Raw genomic sequence first — 24966 nt, forward strand, 5'->3', positions numbered from 1 at the left:
GTCAAATACCCTGCATTGTAGTGCTGATGGGAGCATGGCTTTCTAAGAGGCATCAAGAAGAAGAAGAAGAGGAAGAGGAAGAAACAAACAATGTATTCCAGTTTTCCCAAGTTCAGAGCCAGAGCCCACCTGAACCCATCCAGCCTGCATGACCGTTTGTGTGGTTTCTTGTATATAAGCAGACCAAAGACATCACACTAATCAGCCCTGATTTGCTGGTCAATGACCGAATAAACTTATAACTAACTAATAAGCCCTGGTGAGTGTGACAAAAAAAGAAACAAGTAAAAGCTTCAGAAAAGTAACAAAGTGATCCAGCCACTTGATCTACTGATGTCCGCCAGCCTACTGTCTTGAAATTCAGGTCTGCCAAGTGAGGGTTCAATGCTTCTCACTCTCTCCTTTCAGAATGACGACAATGACGAAATGACAAAGTGCTACATTTCCACAATGGAAACACTTCCCCATTTTCAACACTTGGGCTCCTGAAAACTGGCAGAACAAAGACTGTGGCCAAAAATAAGAAACCAGGGTGGGTGGGGGTGGGAGGACTCAAACCATATTTTTTGTTTAATAAAAGCATTAAAAATGGTCACGTTGTCACAGGTGCTGACATCATGCTTCACTTTACAATGCTCAACCTTTTAGAATGAATCGGAGGAAAGAAGTGGGAGAGAAGTTGTGTGTTTTTGTACGTACCCCGGGTGTCTTCTGCAGAAGTGTGTGGTGCACTGCACCAGGCCTACTTGCTACATCGATCGGATTTGAAGTCTACAAGGAAGAAACAGAAGCACCCATGATCCAGGTTCTAGTGCTCCAGCAATGCTAGGGCTTACGCGCATGACAACCTGCGATACTCTTAAGACGTTCGGCAGGTGGCTTCTGACAGTGTTCACACAGTGTTGCTATGAGCTCATGTTGTGATGGGGGGAGAGGCTCGCAAACGTTATATGGCCTGCTGAGGTAAGTGGCAGTGCTAGGAATAGAATTGGTCCACTGCTTCAAAATTATTTAATTATAGGAAAAGAGAGATCCCTCCCCCCAACTCAGCATCTTTCACTGCCCCACAGGGTATCTTGAGAATCTCAGCTTCCAGTTGTAAAAAGTGCCCTGAGGTCAGTCCTCATGACCTCAGGGATACATTTGAGATTGTGATGGTCAAAGGCACAAAATAACTGGAATCCAAACTTTCAGCATATGATGGTAAAAGTGCCCCCCCCCCCCACCCCCCCGGCAAGTTGCTTTACTGTGATATGATTTTATTTGAAATTGTCAACTGCCTTGGAAAATCTTACGTACAGCCACAGTGTGCATGTCACTTCCTGGATTACTTCATTCAAGAGGACAAACGTCTGCAATTAAGCTGGATAGAAGTCTTGTTCTGTCTCTCTTCCTGCCCTCTGCCCTGCCTCTTCACGCTGATTAATGACACCTTTGCCTATTTTAAATGTGGACTTGCATCATTGTACTCGTGCCCCAATTCACCTGGATAACTTCTTAAAAGAAATTAGCAGGGAAAACTAACAGAAGCCACTACTAACACTTCTATTTATATACTGCTTTTCAATAAAAAGTTCTCAAAGTGGTTTATATAGAAAGTGAATCATAAGAAAATGGTTCCCTGTCTCCAAAAGGCTCACAGTCTGAAAACAAAACACAAAGGTAGACATTAGCAACAACCACTGCAGGGATGCTGTGTTGGGGCTGAACAAGGCCACTCTGCCTTTCAGCAAACATTAGAGGTCTGCAAAAAATCAATTTGCAGAAATTTGAACCAAATTGATTCGTCAAACCAACTGACCATAGCTGGCCGATTTTATGAATCAAATCAGACATTTGAAAGAAAAAAATTGTGAATCGCCCATTGGGAACAATGAGGAACTTGAATGACCCCACTGTTCCCCATGGGTAGGTCCTAGGGACAGCAAAGTGGGTTGGGTCTTATGGCATGATCCATTCCAGCCTACCTACCACTACTTGACCTACTAACCCAAATTTTTATTAAAAATCACCTGGTTGCCCAATTGTCTTGTGGGTTGGATGTTAGGTAGGTAGGGTCATGCCCCAACACTCAACCCACTTTGGTGTCCCTAGGACCTACCTATGCGGAACAGCAGAGTGGTTTATGTTCCCTATGGGCAAAACAAGCAGCCTGCATACATTTTGCAACCCTGCCTTCCAAAAAAAAAATTATTGCAGAACAGAAGCACACACAGTCCCTCCAGACACACATCAGAACACTACATTTTGCCAAACACACAGTACAAAGCTGGCCAAAAAAGAATCACTCACCCAGAATCCATAGCAGGCCACAGTGCCTGTGCTACAGTAGCATCATTGACACAAGTTGCTCTCTCTCACACAATTATGACTCCTTACTTCAGCACTGCAAAAGCTGCCCCAGCAGCACCCTTAGCAGCCAGCAAGCATAGCCATAAGCTCAACTAGAACAAAATCTTCAGCCACATTTTGATTGAGTACACCTTGCAATGCAGAAGGCAGAACAGACAAGAGCAGTGAGTGAAGCACAAGTTAGTCTCAAGGCCAGACACTGAGCTCATCACAGCAATCACCAAGAAATATTACACACAAGACACACACACACACACACAGCTGAGCTGCCACTTCCATTTCTCACCACAACACCATCTCATAAACAGACCAAACCAAAACCACAACTCAAGGCAGGTGGGCAGGTAACCAAGTTTTGCCTTGTCAGTCTGAGATCCAGCAAAACTAGATAATTATAGCAGCAATAGGTAGCACACCATTATACTCAGTGCTGAGAAAAGAAAACCACAAAATCAAACCTTCTTTGATTCCTTCCTCCTCTCCTGATGTAAGGGCTCTCTCTTTTTGCCTCCCTGACCCTTTGAATACATTTTGAAATTCCCTCCTTTTTTGTCCCCCCTTTGTCAATCTGAGATCCAGCAAAACAGTTATAGCAGCAATAGCACAGCATTATACTCAGTGCTGAAAAAAAGAAAACCACAAAATTGTAAGCTGCCCAGAGATGCAAGTTTTAGCCAGTATAAAAATCTGTTTAATTAATTAAAAATAAAATAAAATCAAACCTCCCTCCTGCCTTCCTTCTGATGTATCTTCTTCTTCATAAGGACTCTTTCTCTGCCTCCACTCCCTTTGAATATTGTATTTTGAAATTCCCTCAAAAAATGTTCCTCCTCCCTGCTCCTTCCCCCCAGCCAATGGGGGCACAGTTGCCCATGCCAACACTTGATCTATATGATACCAAGCCAAGCAAGAAGCAAGGAGATCTCACTTCAACTGGAAGCCAGAAACCAGAAAAACAATCAAGAAGGGGGGAAAGCTAGCCAAAATGGCTGCTCGATTTGCGCCAAATCGGGGCAGATTCGATTTGACCTCAAATCAGCCCCTTCATTTAAGGGGCAATTCAATTCATGTCTAATCTGTGAATTGCCCCCAATTCGTGCCCGCATCAAATTGCACATCCCAAGCAAACATCACATTTTGTGAGAATATTTCTGGATGCAGTTGTGCACTTTAGAATATCTTAAAATAAAAGATACAAGATCTGAGTTTGCAAACTTAGGAGGAGAAAGTAATATGTTTGGGAATCACATGATGTTACTGAATATCAGAGATTCATCTATAATTGGAGTGCTATTCTGTGGAGTAATTAGCACAATGGTTAATCAAGTCCTGAAGTTGTGTATCCACCTGTGCGATGACGTGCCTTTTCCTTTTTCTGCAGTTTTTTCTCAACTTGCTGGGGAAGGTGGGGCTCTGGGCCAGCCATCCGTCTTTTTCCTTCCTATGGTGCAGCACCTGTTGCTCTCTATGATGAGTGCAGAAAGTTTAGCTAATTCCCTAGCTAGACATTTAGCTCGTGATACAGGCCAAACTGCTGTCAGATTTCAAACAGGCAGGCTTTAGGAGCAACCTGTGAACATACCACTGTAATTTAAGTATGACAACTCAAGGGTGTTTTTTTTTAAGCTGGAAAAAAGAACAAATGATAGAATCCAGCATTGTGTGTACAAAGGAAGGGGGGGGGGACCCCTGCAAATGGAAGGGCTGTCAGGTCCCTTTTGCAAACTGATGGGTTGGGAGGCAAAAATAACAGCTATGATGCATTTTAAGGTCACATCACATTAATGGTGTGAGTGATAGAGTGCCCTTTGGTCCTTCTGTCCCCCCCGAAGACAGATGGAAATGCTTCCTTCGGCAAAGTAAATTGAATACTTTTGACCTTTTCAAGTTCTTAGCTCATGAGAAATGGCCTTTGGGAAAGTAGCTAAGAAGTTTGCAGTCAAGTTGGATTCATGTGGTGGGGATTTACATATGAGGCCTCGGGGAAGTGACATGAGAAGTGGGGAGGGAAACAAAAACAAACTCTTTGCTTCATAGGGCAAGGAGGACAGAATTCATTATGCCATGGCCATCCACCGAATGCGTCTGTCATGATGATCTAGGGCTTTAAGCAACCACATGGGAGGAAGAGGAAAGTCTGAGGAGGAGAAAAAGGTTAGGATGATTTGTGTGGGTTTTTGCCCTGCTCCAAAGACTTCAGCTTTATCTTTTCTCCAGGGAGGTGAATCATTATTGCAGCATGTTATAGATAATTTAGGTGCATCCGCATGCTTCCAATCCAGCCAAGTTTAGCTATATGAAGTTGCGAATATGGAAAGTGGTGTCCCCACAGGATAGATTCATGTGTCGTTAGAGAACATTGAGCAGTTTCATTCTATGTGTGTCTTCTGAACACAGTGAGTAGGGAGTGGGTGGACTCCTAAAAATTCAGAATGAAAACTTGCCATATATTTTGACTACATTTTAACATGGCATTCAACATTGTCTCCATGCTGGGCTAGCCTACAGTTGACTTCAGAAGAGTGAAAATATCCTTGAATCATGTGGAAATTAAACTCACTTTTAGCAAAAATCAATTGCTTTCAAGGCTGGTCTACACAGCCCTTTTTGGGGCTTACAGCAAACTAATTTGTTTCTGACAACCCAACTGAATTAAACTGTCCTGTCACTTCTTGTACATAAGCATTCACAAGTACTGATAAGAACATAAGCACATAAGGACAGCCCTGCTGGATCAGGCCCAAGGCCCATCTAGTCCAGCATCCTATTTTGCACAGCGGCCCACCAGATGTCACTGGAAGCCACAGGCAGGAGTTGAGGGCATGCCCTCTCTCCTGCTGTTACTCCCCTGCAACTGGTACTCAAAGGCATCCTGCCTTTGAGGCTGGAGGTGGCCCACAGCCCTTGAACTAGTAGCTGTTGATAGACCTCTCCTCCATGAAGTTATCTAACCCCTTCTTAAAGTCATCCAGGTTGTTGGCTGTCACCATATCTTGCGGCAGGGAATTCCACAAGTGGATTATGTATTGTGTGAAAAAGTACTTCTGTTTGTTGGTCCTAGAGTTCCCGGCAATCAATTTTATGGGATGACCCCTGGTTCTAGTGTTATGTGTGAGAGAGACAAATTTCTCTCTATCCACTTTCTTCACACCATGCATGATTTCATAGACCTCTATCATGTCTCCCTGCAGTCGTCTTTTTTCTATAATAACATAATGGATGGATTAACAGGGCTAACCTATTCACACAGTCATTTACCTTGGACTGATTAAAACTGGGTTGAAAGGAAAGGCAGTTGAGCTCTTTGAAATAAGCTCAAAAACGGTTGTGTGAAGTCACCCCTGTACTTAGAGGGTATTGGTCTTGGGCCTTCAGGTATGATAGTTCTTCAGCAAAGTTCCTTCCTTCCTGATATTGAGTTTCATGAAACTACGGTACTGCCCTGGATCTACATAAAAGCTCTGCTGGATCAGACCAGAGGACGATTATATCTACTGTGTCAACTGACTTGAGCAGAGGCCCCTTTGGAAATGAAATCTGTACACTCACAGAAAATCAAGACCCATGACTGGGTCAGCCAGCATTATTTGGAGGCAGTTGCTTTCCCCAGCTTTGGATCCCTTGTCAGAACAGAATGGGGAGAGCAGCTAAGCAACAACCATCACATTTGGCAACCATCCCAGCAGTCTACTGCAGATATGAGACACTGTGGCAAGCAAACAAGGAAACTGGGCAGGAATTGGGGATTCTACAGGGTCAGTGAGGGACAGCTTGGAATGAGAGCCAGCACAGTAGTGAATAGAATAGTGGATCTGGAGCAGAGAGTTCAAGGTCCAGATCTCTGTTCTGCCATAAACTCACTAGATTACCTTTGTCTAATCACTTATCTTTCAGCCTAATCACCTTCACAGAGAAACAATGGGAATGATATGTGAAAAGGAAATGGGAAAACCCATTATGATGCCCTGAGTTAATGGGAGGAATGGTGGCATACAAATATGATAAGCAGATAAATAACTAGAACATTAGGTTCAGTTCACGGGCAAACCCTGGAAAGAAGGCATAAGAACCTGAAAATAAAAGAGCTACACAACCAGCAGTTGTATCTCACAAGCAATATAATTCTTGTTCATGACCATAAGCTCTCAGAAAGCCAGCTGAAACTAACACTTCTTGTTGGTACTGCAAGCTACAAAAAGCTACAAGCTGCTTCTTTTTGCAAATACAGAATTGAACAGATAGCAAGGCTGTCTCTTCTGCCAAATGGTCCTCATCTCTGTATAGAGATGTGCTTGCAGAAATGACAAGGTATCCATAGAACCCCATCACATAAGAATGTGGCTTTATCAAAACAAACCCAAGCTTCCCCTTCACCCTGCAATCAATAACTGTCAGCATATTATGGATTGTTTTTCCTCTCCCTTCTGAAATGGGCTTAACGTTTCAGCACATTTTTACAAAGTAAAGGTCTTTATAAACGAGAAGAAGGAAATCTCAAGCTGAGCACCATGAATATTCTTTTTAAACTCCACTTAATGAAAACAGCAAGCAAAGGCTTCTGATCACTGTTCCCTCTAAAGCGTGCGCATGCATGTGTGGTAACAAGTTTTCTGAGGTCCACTCAGTTCATTTTAGATCCCGCTCAGGTTGAATTAGGAAGGCCCCACTCTGAATGCACATGCGCACACAGTGCCTTGACACTGCCGCCCAGAACAAAACTCATTCCACACAGAGATGAAAAAAAATTAGCGGCTTCTGATGCATCAGCCTTGGAGGTGCTTGCTTCATGCATTTCCGTTCTATCCCCCTGCTACAGGCATTGGTTGGTGCCAGACTGTGCCAGTGCTTGAGGAGTACAGGGCCATCTCTGCAGCCCTCAGGATACCATGCTAGGGTGGTTCCAACCCACCAGGCATTCTGTGTACCTGCCCTCTTGAGTGGCATACAATGTGCCAGGCTGCAATGCCAGCGGAAGGGGCTGGGCCAGCTCCCAGCGTAAGAGCTCAGAGGCTGGGACCTTTCGTGGCAATGCCAGGAGCCCAGCTCCCAGTCTCGTGTCCTATTTCTACTGCACAGCAGAGTGACAACTCAAAAGCTGCCTGTGGAACCCATGCTAGGCTCAATGTTTACAATCATTCTTACTCCCATGAGAGTTAAAATTCTGTCAATCGTTTATATTATCAAGTATCATGTTTGCAAAATATTTCAGGGTTTGGGTAGCTCTGAGAAACATCTGGTGGACCACTGTGTGAAACAGGATGCTGGACTAGATGGCCCTGATCCAGCAGGGCTGTTCTCATGTTCTTAAGAGAGTGTAGGGATGAGGGAAAAACCATGCTGACCAATCTGACTGTGAGCCATGCTTAGGATGTTTTCCATTGATAACACTGCCCTCCTTCCCAGAAAGCAGCTTGTTACACCCCACCCTTTTGAGCCGCATTTCCACAAGGCAGTAATGGCTGGCTTCCTATATAATGCTGGTTACCGAGTGGTAGGAGAAGAGCCTAATTGCAAACAGAGGTTGCAGCTTAGCTGATCAGTTTTCACAGATGGCATTGTTTCTGCCGGTCAGTTTCACTGCAGCTGTTAATTTGATGACCAATTTGAGAGCTGTCACAATTTAAGGGCCATTTGGCACATCCAGTGTCTTTGCTATACGGGGGTAGGGGGGAAAATTGAACATCCATGCACCCTTCTGTACATGAAGACTTCACACATTACTATTTTGCCCTGTGTGCAAATCCACTGTCTTCATAATCTACCCCCAATCACTGCTTATAATGTGTACACACAGTAGCATCTTCAAAGGGTGAGGTAGGATTTTTTCCCTACAACTGTAGGAAAAAAGTTATGTGCAGAGCAGTTGTTATAGGGCCTAACTAGATGTTTTGAAAGATGTATGGCAGCTACTGACTGACACCTTTCTACATGTCTCCCCAATAACTGGTGACATGATGTAATTGCACTCAAAGAACCCTCTAATTCATTGGCTGCCACCTGCAGGGGGTGGGGAAAAGGCTGAGTATGGATGACATCATGTCACATGTTTTTTTATTATATGTTACTAGGGAGATAAGGCTTGTAGGTAACCACACAACCCCCTGCAGTTAGGCCTTTAAAGAGGTACTGATTGTCTTTCACAATCAAAAGAAAGCCAGCAGGGGGAGGCTACTAGTAGAAAATGCCATTTTATCTAGAAAGGGGTGTGTGTGTGTGTGTGTGTGTGTGTGTGAGAAACACATTTGAACATTCCCAGGACACATAATAATCACGACATTTCTGATGAAAAACGCCATCCACGGCTAAATCAACCATCATAACTTTGTACCTTAGGCTGAAATGCTCCCTGAAGTGACCCGAAGGGACCTGAATGTGGAAGCATAGGTTGCATTCCAGGCATTGCTGGAGGGTAGCTCGGGAAGAACTAGGAAAGGAGAAGAAGAAAAATGCTTACATCTTACATTACAGATAAATAATAGATGCATGAGTCATGTTTGGCTCAGCTGTTACAATCTTTCAATTACAGAAGAAAAACTCCCCAAATTCAATTTGGGAAGTTTTGGTTTGAAATAATAAAAGCAAGCCCTGGAAGCTGGCCTAATCTCATGATCTCTTCATTAGCTCACGTTTAGCAAAACAGTTCCCCTCAAATCAGAAGGACAAGGCTATTTAAGAAAGAGATTAATCAGCTTGAATCCTTTCTCTTGAATTAAATGTTTTGGTTCGGTCAGGTCTGCAATCCATAGAGCCCATCATAAAAAAGGGACATCAAAAATTGCACATGTGTCCTGTGCATTGGCGCAGGAATATCCTGCTGCCAATAAAGGCCTCCTTTTAAAACAGAAATCCACCCAGTGCATGAACAGTAAAATGACTGAGAGTCGCATGGCAGAAAATTCTTCTAATCCTTATTATAGACAGACTACAAAATCCTTCCTTCAACTCATCTTGCCAGCAAGAGGTGTCTAGAAGAGGCTGCAATGATAACTACCAGCGGGGATTCGAACCGGCAACCTCTGGCTTGCTGTTCAAGTCATTTCCCCGCTGCACCATTAGGTGGCTATGATAACTGCACAGGTGTGATATTAGGACCTATCCTATTGTAACCATCAGGAGGTAGCCTTAGATACCACACCAGCATTCTACAGGAGGCTTATATGCCAACAGCCAACCTTGGCAGATGTGGAATCTGCACGGTTTTAAGCAGCATCGTCGTGTTCTCCTTGAGTAGGATATCACTGTGGCAACAGCTGGTCATATTTCTACGGGCAGCTTTAAGATCAGGCTGGCAGGCCTCAAGGAAGGGATTTTGAATGGCTTCCTACAAAAAAACCAACACACACCCCAGCCCCCAAATGGTGGCAGATTTCTGTAGAGGCAGGAGTCCATGTCACAATGGATCCTCCTTTTGATATGAATGAAATTGCTTCATTCTGTGAGGGAAGAGGGTGGCCTGGGGGGTGGGGGTGGGGAGAATTAGCCCTTACTATAATTCTTAATTTTGCTATTCCAGCCCTCCTGCAAGACATGCCACTTTAGCAAGTGTGAAAGCAGCCTGCCTGGCATCTTTAATCTTTATCTGCCTCCCAGTTACAAGGTAATTATCACAGTTGCCAGCCATGAAGTCCACTATTATCAGCACATGCTTTTAATTTTCCACAGTCTGCGGTCCCAGAACGCTGCTTCTGAGGCAGCCACTGATAAAAGGAACAGCAGAGGAAGGCAGTAAGTGCTGGAGTCAGAACACAACATAGGGAGAATGGCTGGCTGGACTCTGAAGGTTCAGCTTAGGAAATGGAGGTCCTCTGAGGAGTCCATGATGTATCAAGAGTGCAAATAAAATTAAGGGAAAAGTCAAGGACAGAAAAAAATTAAGTCATAGGCTGAGCTAGCACTTGTTGCATCAAACACACTTAAGAAAAACACAAGCACAAACAGAAAAATCCTGTCTTAGAAGCCAATACCCAGAAATGAACTCACGTTGGAATGTCGAAAATAAGGGTTATCAAGTTTGGGAGCATACTTGTCGAACTGGAAAAAAAAGAGAAACAAGGGGGGGGGAGTGAGTTTGGTTTTCTACAGCACTAGAATGCAGTCTAATATAATGAAGCAGGTTCTCTCTATATAGGGCACTGAAAAGCTGGTGGGACTCTCTCTCTCTCCTATATATTTTCCGTAAATCTTAAATGTATAGATTTGCAACGGAGAAGCTGCAGTTTCAGGCATCTAGCATAACATTCCACCACCCAGGTCTGTCTTTAAGAAGCCAGTAAACACCCCAATTATTTCCAGAGGTTTGAACTATAGGTTTATGAGATCTAGTTTTCTGCACTGCCACTGGGGCATGTTTATATTCATACCTAACCTTTACATATCCTTCTAAGGAGCAAAGATTGTTTGGCGATCTTTGCCTTGTGAGGCAAGCCGCCACTCAACATTCCAGCATCTCTGAGGGACCAACCCAAGGCTATTCAGTGCATCAGTCACTGATTTCAAACCAAGCCAAATGGTTTATCCAGAGCTGCTCTGGCTTCAATGCTATTAAACCCTATCTCCAATAATCTAGCACTACCATTCCCTCCTCTTCAGTTCATTTTATTATTCAAGCCTAGTTCAGCTCATTTGAAAAGGGACATTCGAGAGATCAGGCAGGATAGCTGTACGTGCACATCTGCCATGGATCTGCACACATGTTCCCTATCCTGGTACATTTCAGCCCCTTGCGATATATTTCCAGAGGACCATGCATCTGACCTGTGCCCCATCAGTATTCTTACCATGCCCTTTGAAGAATGTACGCATTCCAGCCTTAAGCAATAGGGAGATGGGGGGTGGGGGGGGAGGGCGCGGAAGGGTGAGCAATGACCCCTTTGAAATGCCACTCGTTTGGCAAGCCAGCTGTTGTTATGCGCTCTCCTCCATACAGGAGAGCAGATTTGCAATTGTGTTAATTACAGTTATTACTGGAGTCATGTACCCTCCAGTGTAAATACCATAAATTACTAAAACACATGCAGCTGGCGGTTTCAACGCCACCCGCTCTGGCATTAGGATTAATAAACCCATTTAGTGGAATATAAGAAGATGGGAGCTCAGACAGAACAAAAGAGGGCGCGGCAAAGCTGCTTTCACTCCTGAGCCTGACATCAACAGGGTGTGGGTGGGCGGGAAGGGAGCTTTTCAGCGAGATCAGATATCAGGATTCTTAAACAACATGCCAGGCCTTCAAGGAAAAAGTTCCGAGATTGCTTTCCGAGAAGGGGAAAGAGAGGGGAAGGTATTTGCACGGGGCTGAAACACCTGGGGACGGATGTGGGGCAGCAGAAATTGCTCTCATTGTTCTGCAGTTAAGCGGATTAGAAATGAACAATGTCCGTCATGCCGTCAACAGTGGGAAAGCAAAACAAGAAATGTCATTTCCCCGTGAGTTTCCCCCCAAATGCTGTTTTGGAACATTTGTTACAAGAAAAAGTGCTGTGAGGTGTGGGATTTGTTGCCCCAGAAAGGGGGGGAAGGTCAAATCTTGCTTCATGCAGTGTACCAAAAATAGACATTGGCCTTCATGAAAAAGGTGCTGTGAAGAGTTTACAAAACTGAACAACTTAGCAATGGCAACAGGATAAACCACATGGGATCACTGCAACAGCTTGCCCGATGAAGACCCCCACCCTTGTCATAAGCAAATACTAAGCCAGGGGCAGCGTTAAAAAATATAGATGCATCTGTATCAGTTCTTGGATTGCCCAGTCAAACATTCTGAATGCTCACATACATCATGGCTGGCTGGCATGGCACTGGATGGCAATCCAACAAGAATATTTAAAACAAAGCAGTGCAGGCAAATTATCATGGCAAGATGGCAGGCAGATGAGACGCAAATATGACCATTTGTTACATTCTGGACTGGAAACTTTCATTTTCCTGATGATTTCTGTGCATGTGTTTTGCGCGCAACAAAGCACTAAAAAAATCAATTCTTTGTGGTCAACCCCCTCCCACTCTGATTATTACAGTAATGTATTCACACCTCACCCTTCTCCTCAGTGCCTCTAGGGGCCCTTTCTCATGTCACTTTTTGAACTATGAGGATGAATGCCCATGTTGCAGAAAGCATGTAAGGTGTATAGTCATGCAAATATGTCTTTTCCTAATACACGTGCCAGGAAGCCGCACAAAATGCATGAGAGAAGGAAAAAGGAGACCTGTGTGACCATTTTATATGACACATTTCTCTGCAAACAGACCCTGGTGGAAAGTTTGAGGAAGTCACATTCAGATGTGGCCCAGTGAGAGGGAAGAAGTAGGGTTGTAACCTATGAAAACTTAACACGGTATTAAAAATTAGTCTGAAAAGGTGCTATTGGATTCATATGTCAAATAACTGTATCCTTAGAATGGGAAACTATATCTGACATGGTCAACAGGGATGAAGTGCGATTCTGCGCGCCTATCTTGTAGAGAGCCGGTGCTGGCGGGTCTTTGGCTAGAAGTATTTCTACTTATCCTCACATTTTGGGTAGGGGTACGCACCAGGGGAGGTGCGGTGGGCGGCATCTGGGGCAGGCTGGATGGAAAAGGAGTGAATGTGTGCTGGTGGGTGTGTTGGTGCTGGTGGGTGTGTTGGTGCTGGTGGAACTCCGCCCTCAGCAGCGGCACTGGGCCAAGAGAGGCACCGGCCCTGTCCGAACTCTGAACCAAAAAACGATTGTTCAGCTCTTGCCTGAGCAGCTCGTGATCTAGAAGAGGGAGAGAGAGAGAGGGAGGAAAGAAAAGGGAAAAAAAGACACAAGGACACAACAGCCCGTGAGTTTCACAAAGACATAGAAGTAAGAGAGTCAAGATATTCACCTGGCATTCCCTGTTTCTGCAGGTCATGCTGTGGTGGTTTTCTACGTGAGGACTCATTGGTGGAGGTAAGAGAGATGCCTGTGACAAAGTACCAATCAGAATCCCCGAATGAGGCTGGCAATACATGATTGGTTGGTTGAATGATATCAACAGGCTGGTATCTAAAGACAAGAGAGAACACCATGAGTCATCACAGCAGAAAACATACTGGGGCTTTATCAACAAGCTGTCCCTCCCCACGCCCACCCTCCAACCACCCCCAAAACACACTTTGGAGTTAGGGGGGGAAAGCCCAACAACTTTACCATCTTTCTTTCCACCCTATGAACATTAAGAGGTGTTTCATATATGATACTTTCCTTAGGTGTAGATAATCTTCATGCAGAAAATGACAAGTACACTGTCAATTGTGAAATACAGCACTAGTATTTATTTTTGCAACAGCTACATGGGTTGGGAAACTGCTGAGCCATTATGTTTTCCAAAAAAGCAAACAAGTGCATGGATACATACAAATGTGGCTCCTTTTACAAACTTGCCATTTAAGCTTCCCAATGATAGTTAACATTCCACAGTGCTATGAGACTGAAAACCAAGTTACTTCCATATCTGAAGGAATACTGTTGAAATGTTAAAGTGCGACTAACTCTACATGAAAACTGTAGCAAAACTGTGAAGAATGCAAAGGCCTCTTTTTTGGTTAATAGTAAACTAGATGCCCATGTAAGGAACCAGCTAGAGATTCAGGCTGTCAAAACTTTTCCCCACAACCCACACCACTTTATGCTGTGGCTGTGCTGTAATTCTCCCCACAGGTAAACTGTTCCAGGGAAAAGGATAATATGCGATAAGCAATTTGGAAATTACCACTAAAGCATTTTTAGTCAGTTAACTGCCTAGATATAATTGCTCACAGTATGTTATGCATTACATTAAAAACCTGTATGGCAGTCCTGAAGGAGAGAAATGTTTAGTTCCTTTAAGTCTAACACATCATATAACTGATAAACGCTACTGCTTATTGCTGCAGGGCCATCTTTAGAATTTTCTTCTTCATCACATTTGAGATTATGAAATAGCACCTACTAGAGAAACACATCAAAATGTCTTCCAAAATATAAACAAGTTCCAAGTATTTTGAAAGAAGACAAATTGACATTGACTTCAGAACTGTCTGAATCAGCTGCCTGTGGTTTTAATGTTGGACGCAAACCATAAAGAAGCACACGGAGAGGATTTTATTTCATCAAATCTAGCGCATGAAGGAAGAAGGAGCAGGCGCACATGTGCTCTATGCATGTCCCTATGTCTCTTCAAGTCTGCCAGTTCCCTGGATTAACTGGTGAGGCAAATTTAAAAGATGTGATTAAAAGATTTTTTAATTAGTCTCACTAATTATTCCACTCATGATAGCAGCTCTCAATTTCTGTTTTTGAAATACCAAGGTGTTAAACATTTACATAAACTGCACTCTCTGCATTTTACACGAGAATGGGGCAGAACCAGATTTTTTTTTTACTCCTGTTGCCATGTCTAGCTTGGGTGTGAGTGTGTTTAATAATAACGTAGAACTTTAATATAGAACTTTAAAAACTTGGAAGAAACCTAGCATGGCTTAAAAATCTAGCCTAGTTTAAGAAATTGGATCCTTCGGTTAGTACCCAGATAATCCACTTTGTGTTTTCCCCGGGGGGTGGAAGGAGAAGAGTAACGGATAAAAAGTTGGCAGCTGCAAAATACTCAGTATCTGGTTTCTTTAAAAAGACTTGTAGCCAGCCTGGTGGATCTGCAGCTGACTCCAGACTTCAGCCTGACATTGCAGCTTCATCTTTATCAGAGGAGAGAACAAAAAGCAAGTATTGGGGGCGGGGCAGGGGGCACAAAAGGCAGCCACAGCAGGGGCAAAGCACTTGAAGGAGATTCTAAGGAGAATGCTGCATGGCCCACAGGAGGAGGTGCTCTTGATCTTGATTTACGCATCTCTGTGGCCATGCACAGGCTCTGGTGCACAAGCAGGTGCTGTGATGTGCCCTGAGGGGATCAGAGCATGTTGACTCACTATTTTCCACAAAGGGCAATGCTCCACAGACACAATGGGAAACCCACATGGGTGCAAAGAGCATGCCTCAACTTATAGAGTTGACAGTCTGTGCCTTGAAGTCCCACAGAGTTTTGCCTTTCGGCCACTGTCTGGAAGTGAAAGCCAATTCAAATGCTGAGTGACAGCAATGGAATACTTAATTTATACAGCGATGTGGAGTGTTGGACCTGTTTCACAGACATTATCTTCTTGTAATCCTTTCAACAACCATTTAAGGCAGGTCAGTATGATCATCCCCATGTTGAAGAAGGGAACTGAGGCTGACAAAGAGGGCGTGGCCTAAGGCTACCTGGTGTGTTCATGGCAGAGGTGAGAACCTTTCAAGCTCCAAGTTCTTCAGCTTGTCATTTAAGCCACTGGCTTCAGAGACCCCAAGCCAGTCTAGACCTGAACCACTTCAAGTCTAGACTTGGGTACGGCCACTCATAGCTCTGGCCTGGACCAGACACAAGGCACAGCCTTTACTATGTTAGATATTGTGGACACTCCCCTGCTAACTGGGCAAAGAGGCACCTTTTACCGTGGTGATTCTCTTTATTTAGCAGGGGGAGAGTAACTGGCCCTCTCCACCCCCAGCACAGTGCTTCCAGTGACTGTTGCTGGTGTTTATCTTGTGGTTTGTTTTAGAATGTGAGCCCTTTGGGGTCAGGGAGCCATCTTATTTGTTATTTCTCTGTGTAAACTGCCTTGAGCTATTTTTGGAAGGGCGGTATAGAAATCAAATTATTATTATTATTATTATTATTATTAAACATGCAGTTGAGTGTAAATCCCCTGCATGATCAAAGCCACCACACACCAGAGAGAAACCATGGCTCCAGTTTGTACACCTGACCTGAAGGATATCCTGTGCCCTGTTCAATCAGCTCCAAGCCCTACTGGTTTAAGTGGCATTCTCCCCCCACCCCTGCACAAATGTGCTGAACATCAGGTTATTTGTGCCAAGGAAGTGGTGCCTAAAACTCTAAACTTGGGCCATGACCTCAACGGCACAAACCCACAGGCCTAAAATGCTCATCTATGCCCCATGAGCCACACTGCACCTTGTGTTCACCAACATCTGTCTGCACTGAATACAGGATCAGGAACAATTTGAGGGTGGTTATCCATTCTGAGTGTCTTGGGATGGAAAGGCAAAGTATGGATTTTTCAAAACTATCTGGAGAGGCACAATGGAAACTCACTCAGGGCGATCGCCTTCGTGTCCTCTTTGCTATTATCCCCATGTCCATGCTAACTAGACAGAATCCCCAGATTCAGAGGCAGTAAGCCACTGTGTTGCTGGGGAGCAACAGCAAGGGAAGGCAACTGTCTACCTCTTTCCCAGAGGCATCTGGCTGGTCACTGTGGGGCGGAGGATACTTGACAAGATGGACCTTTGGTTTTCTTGGGTCCTGATGAGTAGTGCACATTCTGTTGCACGACTGTTTTCTTAGTGACAGAACGAGTGAAGACTGCTTTGGGGGGAATGTCTTTTAGATTGGGTTGGAGTTTGCTCCAACACAGGCGAGACAGCACCCATGTTGCCACCGCCAAGCGTTTATACAAATGAGTGCCAACAGACATATGAGTGGCAGCTACAACTACTGCGTTGTGCATTTCTGTGACCAATAATAATAATAATAATCCAGACCTGGTACCACACAAAGTAATGTCTGAAACAGTCGGGATGTCTTCTGGTCTTTGGGGAAGAAGTTGTGTACACAGCAGAAGCTGGATTTGTAACAAAACCCAACTTTCGTATCATCTGAGCAGAAATGGGTTTCAACTGCTGTTATGTCTACCTAGACCTAGCTAAACTCTTCCATACGAGTGCCTCCTACTGTGCATTTATACGATTTTTTGCTTTAAGCAGGGGGAAAAAATCGAACAAATCAGTCACTCAGCATGCTCTTGAATGTCACTTCAGCTTCAGTCTTTGGAAGCTTATGCAACAGTAGATCTTCCGGAGACCAGCCCTTTCCACACCCTTTCAAAAAGGAACTACAGAAGGACAGCTAATGTGGTGGTTAGAGGCCTCTCCTTCAGCCAGCCCTCCCCTCCCCTGCTTTCTACACCCTTTAAACTAGGAACTTGCAAAAAGGGACCGAGAGGCAAATACATGCAAAATGGAAGGCACTGCTGCTTTCAACAGTCAGAAATCTTTTCTTTCTTTCTCACTCGTTAACTGGCTTTTGTAGGAAACAGAAGGGGGATGTTGGTGTGAATGTGTGTCCGCTTTAATCCCTGCTGGGTTAGTTACAGAGTCAAATGCCAGATCAAAAGGGGGCCCAGTGGGTGAGAGCTCTACAAAAGTCTCCAGCTGCCTCGGGAACAGCTGTAGGCTAATGGGAAAACTATAAATGGGGTGTTTTAGAGGCAGAAGCAAGAGTGTATGTATATTTAAGGATATACTGGGAACTTCTCAAATGTTATTGCAAAAATAAAATGGAAAGTTATTAACAGTCAAGCAGGATTACTGGGCATTTCCCCCACTTCTCCCTGTCTTCTCAAGAAAGCCAAGTATCCTGATATGGGAAGCGGGGGAGGGAGGCTGAAGAAGGCACAGAAGGACAGGGACTGTTTGCATGTTGTAGGCAGAAATGCTAACCCACTATCCAGGGCTTTTAAGTAGGGGAGTCTTACTTGGGCTTCCTCTTTAGGTTGACTTAAGTCCAGGAGGCAACATCCCTTCCACCAGGAAAGTGGGAGAAGAATCGCACGAGGACAATTCATGCTGAGCTCCTTTCCCTGAATGGGGGCTTTTAAGAAAATGCTCTGCACCCCCAGATTTATTGCAGCATATGAAGACAAACAAATGAAGAGGAGATTTTTAAAAAAACAAAAATATTAAATAAGAGTGTGTGGTAAAGCTGCAGGGATGAAGCGACATCTTACACACAGGATAAGGGGCTTCTGTTGAAATGACACCCCTCTGTCGTGTTTTCCTCTGGAGCAGGGGGGATCCGCTTATCCCGTGCTGTGATATCACACTGTGTATTTCCCTGCCCCTACCAGTAGCAGCCAGTAATACTGAGCAGGGTCAAGGAAACACAGATGTGATGCGATCAGTGTCACGACATACTGCACGGGAGAAGGAGAGTGCTCAATACAGGGATACCATTTCCAGGGATGGCCATGTGTCTTGTGAAATTTTTAGTTCTGCCCAAAGAGACTCAGGATTGAAATAGCAAAGAAATTCTATCTGTTGAACGAGGCTTGACTTGAGTACTTTCCCCGCTAACTGCTTCTAGTCCAATTGGGTTTTCTCATCCTTTTCAAACTTTTCCTCTATAGCTTTTAGCCATTTCTAATGTAGAGTCTTCCCCTCTCTCTCAAAAATGGCAAAAGAAGGAGAAACCCTTCTATTTGAAAAGTCTTCATTTCATTAATTTCCTCCTGGCCCTCTCTGATATTTGGAGGACTAAGAACTCTATACCTTCAGTTCAAGCTTGCAACATTCTCCAACGGACAAACGAGAGGAGACACAAATGCTGTGACTCTTATGCAGCCTGGCTTGCAAGGTTTGTCCTGTCTATTTTACTAGCTACAAGAGTTTTCCTGAGGTTTCTGAAATGCTACCAGAGTGGGTGGTTTGCATTTTGCCTCTCCTTCCCTACATGCTTGGCCCGATGCTTTACAGTGCGCAAAAAAGGGGAACTGATCTCAATCTGGAAACCCAGAGGGAAGGTAGGACCTACCTGCGGGGTGACCTGGGATCACGAGGCTGTTGGTTGGTAACGCTGGTGGAGGTGGCAGCGTAGGAGGGGTGGCAAACATGGCCGGATGGTGCTGGTGTTGGGACTGCGATCTGAGAGGGAAATGTGAGGCAGCGAGGTTAGAGATGGAGAGGGGCAAAGCTGAGCCGGACGAATGATGGGGAGGGATCTGGGGGGAGAGGGGAAGGTGTTTGGGTAGGCTAATGCTTGTCGCACTGCTGGCGCTGCTGCTTCTGCTGTGGAAATAAAAATATGTGGGGTGGGGGAGAGAGGGAGAGAGAAAGAGAGTCTTTAAAAAGGGAGCAGTGTCATAGAAACACATTCTGTAAAATAACTCTATTGTTTGTGAAAGCGTATCTGCAAAAACAACAAACAAAACTAAACTAAACAAACAAATCTTTTTTTGGAAATCCATCTAATAGAGCTGCCCAATAGATCTCCCATGAAGTATTCTTAAATTAGGGTAGCATTTCCTGTATGACATTCAGTTTCTTAGTGAAGAGGTTTTCATTCGCCCACAAACTATAACCAGGAGTCTTCCAACATTGCAAATACATCAATAAACCAATAGGTTTCTGGGCAAAATACAAGGTGCTGGTTATCCTATCTAATAAAAGGCTTGGTGTCCGTGCCTCCCTGGCCTCTTCTGGGCATGCGCGAAGCGCATGGCCAGAAGGAGCCAGGGAGGCAGGACTGCCAGCACCCGGCGGCCATCTTGGGTGGCCATCTTGGGCAGCCAGAAGCGGCCGCCCCGAAGAAGCCGGGTAAGCGGCGGCGGGGGACACTGGCCGAGGCGGCGGCAAAGCCGCCGCCTCGGCCAGAGGAGGCGGCGCGGCCGAGGAGGCGGCAGAGCCATGGCCGAGGCCTGGCCGTGCCGCCGCTTACCCGGCTTCTTCGGGGCGGCCGCTTCTGGCCGCCCAGGATGGCCGCCGGACGAGGCGGCAAACAAAACAATGCGGCGGTGGGCCCGGGCAGCGGTGGGCCAGGCCGGAGAAGCGGTGGGTGGCGGGCCCAGCCGGAGCCGCGGGCGGCGGTGAGTGGCGGGCCCGGCCGGAGCCCCGGGCACCGGGGGGTGGCGGGAGAGGGAATGGCGGCGAATGTCTGGAGCGCAGAGCTCCACTAGCGCCCGTTAACCAACGGGCTACAAAACCACTAGTAATCTATAAAGCCCTAAACACCTGCTAACGGAGCAAAGAGATATCTTTTAAAGTGGTGATTCTCTTATACTTGGCAGGGGAAGAGCAATTGGCCCAATCCAACCCCAGCACAGCATCCCTCCAGTGGCTGTTGCTGCTGTATGCTTTCTGTTTCTTTTTAGAACGTGAGTCCTTTGGGGACAGGGAGCCATTTTATTTATGTATTATTTATTTTTCAATGTAAACTTATTTGAAAATTTTGGCTGAAGAGCGGTATATAAATATCCGTAGTAGTAGCAGCAGTACTAAACAGCTTAAGCCCTGGGTATTTAAGAGAACGTCTTCTTCGCATCTGGAGAGGTTCTTCTGCAGTTGCCATCAGCTTGTCTGGAGGCTCTGTTGCTGCCCTGAGACTCTGGAATGGGCTCCCTGATGAAATAAAAGCCTCCCCATCTCTTTAAAAAAGTCTCTAAAGACACATTTATTCACCCAAGCTTTTTAAACTTGTCTGTGGTTTTAAGATTTTCATTTTTGTCTTAATTTATTTTATTTTGTTGTAAGCCACCCAGAGATGGAGGTTTGGGGCAGTCTACAAATCAGGCAAACAAACAAACATTTCTGAGATCCACCTGTCATCTCAGCACTTCCTCTACACCAGGGCTGCTCATCTTTGGCCCTCCTGCAGATGTTGGCCTACTACTCCCATAATTCCAGGCGATAGGCCACTGTGCTGGGGATCATGGGAGTTGTAGTTCAAAAACCAGCTGGAGGGCGTAAGTTGAACAGGCCTGCTTTACACCCTTCATGATATTCTAGTCAAGTTACATTTAAGACTACTACACACTCCTTATTCCTAATCTTGGAAGAGGATAATTGCAAGCGTGAACACACTGAGAATCAACCCACATCACAACACAACAATGTGGGTCTTCATTTTTTTGTCTTTCAGCTTCTGAACCAAACTGATATGTTTAAAATGGTTGAATAGAAAAGGTCTGTGCAGAATGTGGACAGTTTCTTCATCCCATCCAATTTGATGTTCAAACCGTATCACCAGAAAAAAAGAGTTCCTATGGAGGGCATGAGTTGGATTCCAAACCAAGCACATATTGACCACTTCACCATACAACAAGATCCATACAGATCCATTCAACCTGCATTCTCCACATGCCAACTTGGTTGTGTGAATTGATCGTAATTGTTATTACCTTGCTAACATTATCCCTGCGCTGACGTATTTTCTTCCTAGGCTTTTAGAAAATGCTTATCTTTTATTCATCTGTGAGCCATGTGTGGTCCGTACGCCATCTGGATAAATAACCAAGCTTTCTCGGCTTTCTATTTTATTACTATTTGCAGTATGTAAATCCAGCCTAAGCAAAGTACTCTTTTATTGTAGCACAGTGGCCCACAAAGAACTGTGCTGAGGAGGGAGATGCATTATAAAAATGGCAAAACACCCCCCAAAATGATTTATTGTGGCACAGCTTTTCATCAGATGCGAGACCTGTACATAGCATCTTTAGATGTACAATATGTATTCATTTAATAGTGAGGGCGTACTCTTATATGACCTGTGACTCATGCAAGTTTCTGGTGCACATTCGGCTTCTGTGTTTGATAAAACTTCAGATTGTTTCAGGAGCAAGCTGCACTCTTCCCAAGGGGCATCTGAATGGTCATGGGTGGAGCTTCACATGGATTATTGGGGGGTGACAGCAACCATATAAGCAGATAGATGACCACAGAAGAATGAAGAAAAGCAGTCTCAAGTCTACGAATGCTGCTTGCTTCTGCTGTAACATCTCACCTTAAAGCCCCAGTGTTGTTAGTGGAGAAGCTCTAACAGAGCTACTTGATTACAGAGACTTGATAAAGTCTGAGCAGGGGAGCTTGAAATGTGAACTACTCCTGATCAACCAGGGGCACCCCATTTCAGGACCAGACCCACTTGAATCTGGTTCTAGCTCGACATGGGTTTGCTCCCCACTGCTGTGGATAGCTCTCCCTGAAAGCTTCCTGCCTGTCCTTTACAAGGAGCCAAACTCTTACCTTTGGACACTGTTACTGGTGGCAGAGAGGACTCGCAGAAACACATATCTGCCTGACTGCTGAGCTTGAAATGATGTCTCTGGGCATGCTCAGGAATGTCATTTGCTACTGGAACTTTTTTCTGCCTTCCTGGTTATCTCTCCCCCTTCACAAATCTAAATGTTTAGTTGTGAGTGGGGAGACTGGCCAGGAAGAGGAGGGATCTACAAAACCTACCTGGATGCTCACAACGTACACACCGAAAATTTGTCAGAAATGCTTGCACAACCCAGATGATTTTCAAGGCAAGGTGGATGGGGATGTTTACACATCAGTGCAACAAGATTCAAATGGCAATATCCCCTAGAGAGACAGAGAGAGAAGAACACCGAGTGAACACGGATTACCCACCTGATATTATTGAGTCCGTTGTGGGCCACCTGGTGATGCAGTTGGTAATTAAGAGGAGGGGGGATGTGACTTGGAGGTTGCGTTCGGAGCTCTGGCAGCAGCTGAGGTTGCGACTGAGGCCGAGGCTGAGGTTGCGACTGAGGCCGAGGCTGTGGCTGAGGGGTGAGCCTCGGTGGTGCTGGTGCTGAGATCAATGGCTCTTTCTTCAACAGTGGACTTGCCCGGGCACTCGATGTGGGTGCGGAGGAGTTGGAAGTCACAACAACAGTGGTTGGTGGGGGGCTATGGATCGGTAGCACGAAGGGCACGTCAGTGCTCAGTTCCTGGCTGCGCTCCAGCCCGGACACTTTGGGGACACCTCCTGCTTTTGCTTCGGCCTTGTCATTCGAGGCCAGACCTTCAAGAACAAGAAAAAAGGCAAATGTAAGTAGCAAAATATGCTGATTGGTGTTGTTATTTACATACATGAGAAGCAAATGAGAAGAATCCAAGCTTATTGACCAGCAGTACCTATGTGTTGTTGATTGCTCAACCTACTTCGGAGGCTGAAGTGGCAGAATGCAATAATACAGTGGTTCCCCCCCTCCCCTTGAACAATGAGATTCAAAACTTGTCATTGCCTTAAGCTAAGGTGTATAATGGAAGGATGGCTTAGTTGGGTCAGGGAGCCTTCTCCAAGCTATACCCCCCGCAATTAGGTCCAGCACTGTAAGGTTCCACACCTTCCCGCCAATAACTCCATGCTTGAATTCTGTGGAACCGTATAAGTCCACACCAAATAAAAACCCTACCATAGATTCTACCAGGATTAACCCTCCCCCCTTCCCTGTGCCCCCAAATTTGATTTTAGGCAGAATTCAGTAGCAATACCAGAGGAGATCCACGTGCAAGTGGGCTGCTTTGTAAATATTTATTTATTCCACTTAAATCCTGCCTCTCTTCCATGATGGTTCCCCCATCCAGATCCGGACCTGCTTAGCTTCAGCAGTGCAGATACATCATGTGTCTTCAAGACCTGCATAGGACTGCATTACAAAATGCAGTACATGCATCTCTTGACGATCAAGGATGCTGACTCTTCTTCCAGATGTCTAACAATACAGTATGTCAGTGTCAACATTGCTCGTCTTTACCTTGCAATTTCACATCCACGATAAAATGTGTATTTTATGAAAATGCACAGTTCTGGTCTAGATGATAAACACGAATGGCACAAGGACATTTTTTGTTTTGCTGATCAGTTGCTTTGGGTTTAAAAAAAACACCTGAATCTGTGTATAAACCTATCATCATCTCAGTGGCATGGTTACAAATAAGTAACAGCTGAATAAATATATTCTTCCAGGAAAGATTTTCCTAGACATGAACACCTAGGCCTTTGGCAAAATGGAGTGAAGGGTACTAAGGGTATGGTGTGGTGAACAGAGGGTTGAACCTCAACTGGACTCTTATGACAGTCAAGGACTTGGGGAGGGTGTGTGCCTTGAACTAATTATCCCTCAGTCTTGGCTCCTAGTTGGAAAAATGATAATTATAATAATGCACCTCAAAAGATGAATGAGATGGTGACTTAGTTTTTTCAGAGGTGGTAAACCTGTGTCTGGGCAGTGCCAGTTTAGACTGCAAGTGGGGGCGGGGGGTCAAGTTATTATTCATTTCAAATCCCATGGTGCACATTTGGATTGGTTTGGGGTGACAGGGTCTGGGGCTGCTTAGTGCTGTACAATGAGAAAGCAGTATCATGACAGCCGCACAGCACATCTACAGAAAGCGCATGTAGTTCAGCAAATCAAGAAATCCAAATGTAAGGAACAATTTAACCACAGATGCCCTGTAATGCTTTGGGCAAGTCATCATGCCTTCTCCGAGCCAATCTCTTTAAAATCTATTTTATGATCTTTAAAAACATAATCGCTCTCTTTGAAATGGGCATATCACCATGATTGGTATATAATTATATTGGTATATAATTACCATTATGATTACTAAATACAGATTATAACTACAATGAAGACTGGAGAAACTGAAATCAGAGGAACTTCACAGTATCACTTATTACAACTAGAGTTTGAGATATTTTTCTTTTCAAACCCACAATTAGGGCTTCCTTCTCCTTCTGAAAGCAATTTGCACCCCCCTCGCCATGCCTGTTCCAACAAGATCTCTGTGTTGTGCAAAATCCATCCAGCCCAACATGAACATTCCAGATATGAAACTTTATACTGTGTAATTAGAGATAAAGCTAACAAATGACACATGCACACTCAAAGCACCCCGCCATCACATATGTTATGGAAGTCTATTAAAGTAAATCTATCCAAAACAAATAATCACCATGTGCTATCAACACTTGAAGTGCCACACTGGAAGCAGCAAGCTGAGCAGATTT

At 44.8% G+C, this 24966-nt stretch overlaps 1 protein-coding gene across 25 annotated transcripts in view; it reads right to left on the reverse strand.

The window, feature by feature from the left end:
* FBRSL1 (fibrosin like 1) overlaps positions 1–24966 on the reverse strand; it is a 788945-nt gene that overhangs the window by 16757 nt on the left and 747222 nt on the right. For 17 of the 25 annotated variants that reach the window (XM_053280504.1, XM_053280497.1, XM_053280503.1 and 14 more), the window contains 6 exons: positions 22578–22974; positions 18982–19235; positions 12862–13088; positions 10333–10383; positions 8681–8776; positions 700–771 (listed from right to left, as the gene is read on the reverse strand). In XM_053280504.1, coding sequence (XP_053136479.1) covers positions 700–771; positions 8681–8776; positions 10333–10383; positions 12862–13088; positions 18982–19235; positions 22578–22974 — 1097 coding nt within the window. Of the gene's footprint in view, positions 1–699; positions 772–8680; positions 8777–10332; positions 10384–12861; positions 13089–13200; positions 13362–18981; positions 19236–22577; positions 22975–24966 lie in introns of all 25 variants that reach the window. The other 8 variants (XM_053280521.1, XM_053280520.1, XM_053280502.1 and 5 more) reach the window with 3 other exon arrangements.

The sequence above is a fragment of the Hemicordylus capensis genome, chromosome 15, assembly GCF_027244095.1.
Source record: "Hemicordylus capensis ecotype Gifberg chromosome 15, rHemCap1.1.pri, whole genome shotgun sequence".
In the NCBI taxonomy this organism is placed as follows: domain Eukaryota; kingdom Metazoa; phylum Chordata; class Lepidosauria; order Squamata; family Cordylidae; genus Hemicordylus; species Hemicordylus capensis.